Source organism: Cyprinodon variegatus, unplaced genomic scaffold (assembly GCF_000732505.1).
Source record: "Cyprinodon variegatus isolate N-32 unplaced genomic scaffold, C_variegatus-1.0 Scaffold45, whole genome shotgun sequence".
NCBI classification, from domain to species: Eukaryota; Metazoa; Chordata; class Actinopteri; order Cyprinodontiformes; family Cyprinodontidae; genus Cyprinodon; species Cyprinodon variegatus.
The window spans coordinates 2,024,558-2,031,974 of record NW_015150498.1 but is presented as its reverse complement, the minus strand read 5'-3'; the positions used below and the strand labels follow the sequence as shown (position 1 = coordinate 2,031,974).

Here is a 7,417-nt window from a genome sequence, read left to right as displayed (position 1 = left end):
AACAACACTCTGGAGTACTTTTTTGATATCTCAAATGCATCTGGGTGTACTATTCCTTTAATATTTTCCCTGAAGAGAGAGGTTTTCTACTTTAGTTCTGTCTGCTGCTGCATTTCTCTGCTTTCCCTTCTTTGTTCAGCGAGTTAAATCGTCTCACTGTAAATGCCTGGATGTGTCTCTATGTGTGTTTGTAGGAAGGGCTTCCACAGCTGGCCCTGAGAATCACCGACTTCCTGATTGATCTCTTCCTTTTTTTTTACATCTTGCTCTGTATCTCAGCTCCTTCTCGTTTCTTTCCTTCAGAGCCATCGGAGCCAACCCTCTGTACTGCGACTGCCGGCTGCTCTGGCTGTCAGACTGGGTGAAGAGCGGCTATAAGGAGCCCGGCATCGCCCGCTGCGCCGGCCCCCGGGGCATGGAGGGCAAGCTGCTGCTCACCACACCAGCTGACAAGTTTCAGTGTCTGGGTGAGTGGAGACAGAGTCCTTCTGTCTGTTAAGACAGCACATGAAACAGAACGGACTGGTTGAGGATTTTATAGCATGCATTGCTCTCCCTCTGCCTCTGTTCATCTGTTTTCTAATCAACATAACTAAACATATTATTAAAAAACATGCATATAGCCTAATGTTGTTTTTATTGAGGAAATTAGAGAACAGCAGATTTAGCTGGGCTTACCAGTCGTTTAAATTCGAAGCATACATTCATCTAAACGCTAAAGCTTCCTAATGGGCAGTCTTTAATGAAATCTTTTCAGCTGGTGTGGCACACTAAAGAAGTTGGTGGCTGTTACTCCCACACACTCACAGCTGCAGGCACTGCAGTGCAGACGGATCTAATCTACAGAAATGTACAGAAACGGCCAGCGCACACATACGAAATCAGACTTTGCTGCAGGTGGAGGTTATGCTGCACTGGGATCTGTTTTATAGTCCTTTAAATCCAATGTGTTTAGGTTCCACTAACTAAACCAGTTCTTTTAACTAGCTTTAAATACGTTATGAGGAACTATAAATAACAAACTATGTTTACTGAACGTAGTGTTTTCTATAGGAGGCCGTGACTCATTTATTCAACATTGTGCTACATATATGCATCTATTTGTTCATCCCACATAGTTTAATGCATATGGTTCAGCCTCATGGCCTCAAACCATGCAGCACATAAACTGATATTCAGCTTTAGTTCAAGGGTTGTAAAGAACTTATCGCCTGCTGTTATTATACACAACCAGATAGAATACGCTGTGGTGGTCCTGTGCTTGTTTCACTGAAAGTGTTATCACTGTTTGGAAATTATATATATCTCAATTTGTGCATCTAGAAATATATTTTTTGAACAATTTTTAGATGGAGATGGAGAAATAGTTACAGAGACGGTCTGCGTTTGTATGTTTCTGACTGCAAAGTTAAATCTGTTGATAATTAATTATGAATATTTCTTCTCATTATTACTAAGTAGGGATGCAAGTTATTAACTTAATGAATTAATCTAAATTTGTCGATGTCAATTATATTTATAAAGCACTTCAAAGACAGCTTGTAACTGCAACAAAATGCTTTACAGTTTTCGTAAAAGCGTCCATTAATTTGAAGCATATTTGAATAAAATATGTAAAGATAAAACAAAAGAATAAGAACAAATAGGAAAAGTTGTTTAATAAAATGCATAAACTTTCAGGAGTGATTTAAAATGATCCAAATCTTTGGCAGATTTTCTATTGATGGGTGAAGTGTTCCATAAATGTGGTGCAGTAACAGCCTCCTTAAATCTCGCTTAAATCTGGTGCTTGGAACTTGTAGTTTGGTCGTAGTGTTATGGAATTGGAGCGGTTCTGCAGAGGATGTTTGAGGTTTGAAGGGGGTAATACGGTGGCCAGGAGGTGCAAACCATCATTACAAAATCTAAAAAACTTTTACAAGTTCCAAAACAAATTATCATTTGAGGAAATGAACCAGAAAGAGTAGGCACTAACTCCGAGGCTGAACCGGTCTTGTGCGAAATTCTGTTTCTGTTCTTCCTGTGTCGTGTGGAAACAGGGTTGAATTCCTCAAATGATCATTTGTTTTGGGAGTTTCAGATGTTCTTTTATTTGTTTTCTTAAAATGCTATTTGTTTTGAATTTTTAAAAGTGTTTTGTTTATTTTTATTTTTTTATTTTTAAATGTAAATTTGTAAATTTGTTGGAACTTATAAAAGTGTTTCTAAAATGTAAATTTGTTTTCTGAAATTATCATTTGTTTTAGAACTTGTAAAAGTTTTTAAGATTTTGTAATGTTGGTTTGCACCTCCCGGCCACCGTAGGATAAACCATTAAAAACAGAAAAAAATCAATACACGACTTTTAAAATCTGACAAGATAAAGGCAGCCAATCCAGAGAAGCCACTGCTACAGTAATTTGTTCACACTTTTTGGATTAAGTGAAGTTATTTTCAAATTTCAGTTTTTCAAATTGTGTTTCACAGATTGCATTCCCTTCATTTCCAGCCCAATATAAACTCTCACTCTTGACCAATGAAAATATGTGCTGACTCCTCACTCCTGAAAAGCCTACCCTCAGAAATGAAAGAATATAATCCTTAAAACATAAGAAAATTAAAGAAAAGAATACATTTTAAAAAAAATGTCACAACTCAGAACAGAGGACCTAGTATTCAAGGCAAGACAGACAGTTGGAATATTCAAAAAGTGTTTATTTAAAATCGGATCAGCAAATCTGCAGTAGCAGTGGCTAAGGAGGCTAACTCTGCAGGAGAGAAACACAGGTGAGTCACTAACCTGGTTTAATAGTTCAGTCCATGCCCAGAGAACAAGGTAGGATCCAGCTGGTAAGCTGCCAAGAAAATGCAACGGGTGTCACATTGAAGCCCTGCAGAACAAGCAGGAGTCAGAAGCCTGGTCAGGCAAACAGATGAGAGCTAAAACAGTGATGCTCCAAGGCTGAGAGGCAGAATAGGATCAGGTAATCAGAAGCATTAAGGTAGGCTAAAGACACTCTCACCACAGACTGGAGAGAAATAATTTGGCCCTGATGACTGGTTGCAGGCAGTTTAAATAGAGACAGGAGCAGGTGGATAAGATGAGCAATAATGGGAAACCCTGCAGAGTTAGACAGGTGAATAAAATGAGTAATTAAGCAGTCATCAGCGACAACATCAAGACAGAAAATCAACTTAAAAAACAAAAATTTGAAAAAATGAAAATATATAATCTGTAAAAAAATAGAAATTTAACAAAAACTAACATTTTGAAAATACAAAATTACTTTTTGAATAACATTTGAGAAAAGTAAAATGCAAAAAAATAAGAAGTGAAAATTGAAAGAACAAAATCTGAGAAAGCAGCACCGTTTTAAATAAATGTTAGACTGCTTTCATTTTGTCGCTTTTAGATTTTTTGATTTTTTTTTTTCAAATCCAATTTCAATCATAGTGGAACAAAAGACACTCCATATATTAAACCTGTGTATTTGCAGTGGCGCCCCCTAAAGATGGCAGCAGAAAAGACGGAGCACCGAGTCATGTGTTCTTTCTATAGTAGTTTTGTCGTTTTTTTAGTTTTGTACATTTTCCTCCCAGTCGTCTTCAATGTTCATTTTAATAGCCAGTAGTAATACATTCTTATGAGCTTCAAACAGCTGAAAATGTTGTTACCTCCTATTATTCACAGTCAAAACATTTCAAACAAACAATTTCATCTGTCAAATTATTTCAAACAACAAAGTAAATATTAACATTCCTGATTGCCTAATTATCACATGGTGATTCATTTCTTTAGAGAGCTTGGGGCATTTGGAGCTTGTTGGATTGTTTTTATTCTTGTAAAAGAAGATCGGAGCTTTAAAACCATCCTCGGATTCATGTTGTCATCCAACCCCCCCCCCCCCCCCCCCCATCGCTCTGTGTTTCAAAGGATCTGCCACTCTTCTGTCCACCTCACCTCACAGGAAGCATTTATATTCTTCTCCTCCCCCATTAGCTTACGTTTCAGGCCTGCCAGTCTCTTCGATCAGTGACTGACGTATTCCTCAGATCTGCGTGACGCAGGCCTATGAAATGACTGTCAGTTGCAGCCCCTCCTCAAGCGAGGGTCGCCACTGAGCCAAACCCTGGAAACACAAATGGTGACGAGGGGGAGGAGAGCAATTTATGAAAATAGGGGGGAATAAAAAAAGGCCTTTATAAACCTAAATTATATACCAGAGGGAAAAGAACAAGGATCCAAATTACAGGGTTCAGGTTGCACTAAAATAACCATTTCAGCATATTTCAGCATGATTTGCATATCAAAAAAATAAAAAAAAGTTTGATTAACTAAACAATGCTAGGTCTGAATGTTTTAATGCATAACAATTATGTTTAGAGTGATTCTCATTTCTCTCTCTTAAAATCACTTTAGTGTTTTGAAAGTGCTCTGCTGGTGAGCTGAGTGTGTTTGTGTGAAATCAGGTCCAGTGGACGTGTCCGTTCAGGCCAAATGCAGCCCATGCGTGTCCTCGCCTTGCCAGAACCAGGGAACCTGCCACATCCACCAAACCCAACAGTACACCTGCAGCTGCAGGTCTGGCTTCACGGTACGAACCCAGGCGTAACGGCGGGAGCGAGAGGAAAGGATCTAATAAACCTCCTTTCCATTTCTCTTCATCTGTGTGTTTCCAGATTGATCTCAGCTGATTTCTGCCTGTAATAATGATGATGTCATAATAATGATGTTGGTGCATACTTATGGTGGTGTCAGAAGTACACACATTTGTTGCTTAAGTAGAAGTATACTGCAGTTTAAAAACACTCTGGTAAAAGTTGAAGTATCATTTTCACCTCTTTACTCAAGTAAAAGTAAAAAGTATGTGCTCCAAAAACTACTTAAAGTATAAAAGTATAAAGTAGGGATGCACAATATTGGGATTTTGGCCGATATCCGATATGCCGATATTTTAAAACTCATGTAGCCGATAACCGATATCGATACCGATGTTAAAGCTGGACAAAAATAAGTAGTCATTGAAAATAGCAGTTTTGTTATCCATTTCTGACACTTTGAAAAATAATATACTCAAATATATTTTCATATGCTGATATCAAATAGATTTTTTAAAAACGCGGTATCGATCTATTTTACTTTCAAAATCTTGCGAAATTTCATCGTTCTGTTACAAACTCTCGTGATATTTTGCAAATTCTTGTGAGATTTTGTTAGTAAAATAGATCGATACCGCGTCAATATATCAACATATAAAGATATGGCAACATTTCGTGAATTTTCGGGGGATTTCGTAGCATAACGATGACATATAGCAATATTTCATTAGTAAAAGAGATTGATATGGTGTTTTTAAATGGCAATATATCAGCATATAAAGATATTGTGATATTTTAATGTATCAATATTTTTTCCCTCGTCTGTAGAAGTTTTTAAGTCTGTAAAAAAGAAGTTTTTGAGGAAGAAGAAGTAGTTTTTTTTTTTTTTTTTTTACTTTAGAAACTCAGAAGCTGATCAAATATCGGGTTAAATATCGGTGGGGTGGCCGATGTCCGATATTAAGTTTTAAGGCCGATACAGGCCGATACCGATAGGGGGCCGATTATATCGTGCATCCCTAGTATAAAGTAACCTTAAAAAAAAGAACAGCCAGATCCCACTATATGAATTGAAAGCTCAACTTTTCGACTACTTTAAAAAAATTCTTTGAGATATGGCCAAGGATGAGGGAGGTCTTGTTGGTCTCCGTCTCCCGATATGCTCTCGCCTGTGTCCGACCTTTCAGACATTTCAACATCTTTTTCTGAATCCATCATTTGTAGCATGGGATAGATGATTCACATTTGCAGTTTGAAGAACACCTGCTTGCTTCTGATGATTTCCTTTAGCTAATCAATGAGTGTTTGCGTTATATGACTCATCCAATCACACTAGTTTTCACTGGATGTGGGTGTGGCCAATTATCTGCATTGGATGGCGCACATGTCATTAAATAAATATTTTTACATATTAAACCGAAGCTAAGAGTAACCAGTAAAGTTTGTTTTAAAAATGTAAAGAATAGGAAGTACAGTGTCAGGTCTAAGCACCTAAAACATCATACAAACATGCAGGGAAAGAAAGAAGGCACAGAGACAATTAATTTAGTTTACTCGCGAGGAGAGTTGGAAGAGACTGCAGAGTTTACAAATCTCAACCCACTCTGCATTCCCAGCGTTCTCCATCGCTATTTATTGGAATCAGTGGTCCCAGCTGAGACTACACAGGGTGGGGGGAACAAGACAAGGTACTCAGACTTGCAGTCTCAGTAAACATGTCCTCTAAATCTCAGGGTTCAGTCAAAGTTTAAGCTGTTGAAGCTGTTCACCAAAGATCAGCAGGTTGAGTGCTGCTGGTAGATCAACCACAACCTCCCCAAAAGCAAATCTATCTATAGCACACAGCTTTATGCATGATAACACTACACAGATACATTTATATACAATTATTCTAACATACAGATACTTGTGTGAAAAATGTAATGAGTAGAAGTCAGAAGTAGGAAGAAAAATAAGTAATGGAGTAAAGTATAGATACTTAAAAAGTGTACTTAAATACAGTAACGAAGTATTTGTACTTTGTTACTACACACCTGTGATACTCATGCATGTGTTTGTGTTCTGGGTGTTCAGGGTAAACATTGTGAGACCCCGGTCGATGCTTGTGTCAGCAACCCCTGCACCAATGGAGGAACCTGCCTAAGAGACGAGCAGACAGGAGGCTTCAGGTAGCAAGCTGGTTGTTTTTGGTTAGCAGTAACCAACAGCAACAAAGCCATTAAAGCATGAAGCTTTCTGTTTTCTCTCCACTTTTATCGTCAGTGTTGTTGTTTGTTTTTTGGCCATCAGTCTGTAGCCAATAAAGGAACAAAGAAGCAGTGGAAAAATATTTGGTTCACATTTTCTCAACTGAATTTGTCCTTGAACTGATCACATGTTTTCTACCAAGCTGTGGTCACAATACAGCAGGCGGAACAGGGCTGTCAAACGTATGTTTTTATTGGACCACTTGGGCAGCATTGAGTCAGTATTGAATCATTGAGCTTTTTATCTTATACTCTGTTTATCTAGAATAAGCTCCCAGAAAACTATAAAAGTTCTAAAACCCTAAATAACTTTAAATCCAAATTAAAAAGTGTTTGTTTATAATAGACTTCGACCGAGCGATCTAAACATTATTAATTAAGTTTACGGTCAAATATTTCTTTCATTTGTTATTGCAAATTTTATGTATGTTTTTTTAATTCTAATTATTTAATATTAATAATTTTTACTATTTTACTTACTTCTTTTACCTTTATCCCATTGCAATATTCTTAGCTTTTTCAGTTTTCCCTCATATAGAGCACTTTGAATTGTCTTGCTACTTAAAAATATGCAAAATAAAAAATTTCCAGTG

General features: G+C 37.3%; 1 protein-coding gene across 1 annotated transcript in view; it reads left to right on the top strand.

Annotated features, from left to right (window-relative positions):
- Nucleotides 1-7,417, top strand: part of LOC107081959 (slit homolog 1 protein-like) — a 57,852-nt gene that overhangs the window by 29,195 nt on the left and 21,240 nt on the right. Inside the window, exons 22-24 of the mRNA XM_015370347.1 lie at nucleotides 304-467; nucleotides 4,450-4,574; nucleotides 6,652-6,746. Of these exons, the coding sequence (XP_015225833.1) occupies nucleotides 304-467; nucleotides 4,450-4,574; nucleotides 6,652-6,746 (384 nt within the window). The remainder of the gene's footprint in view (nucleotides 1-303; nucleotides 468-4,449; nucleotides 4,575-6,651; nucleotides 6,747-7,417) is intronic.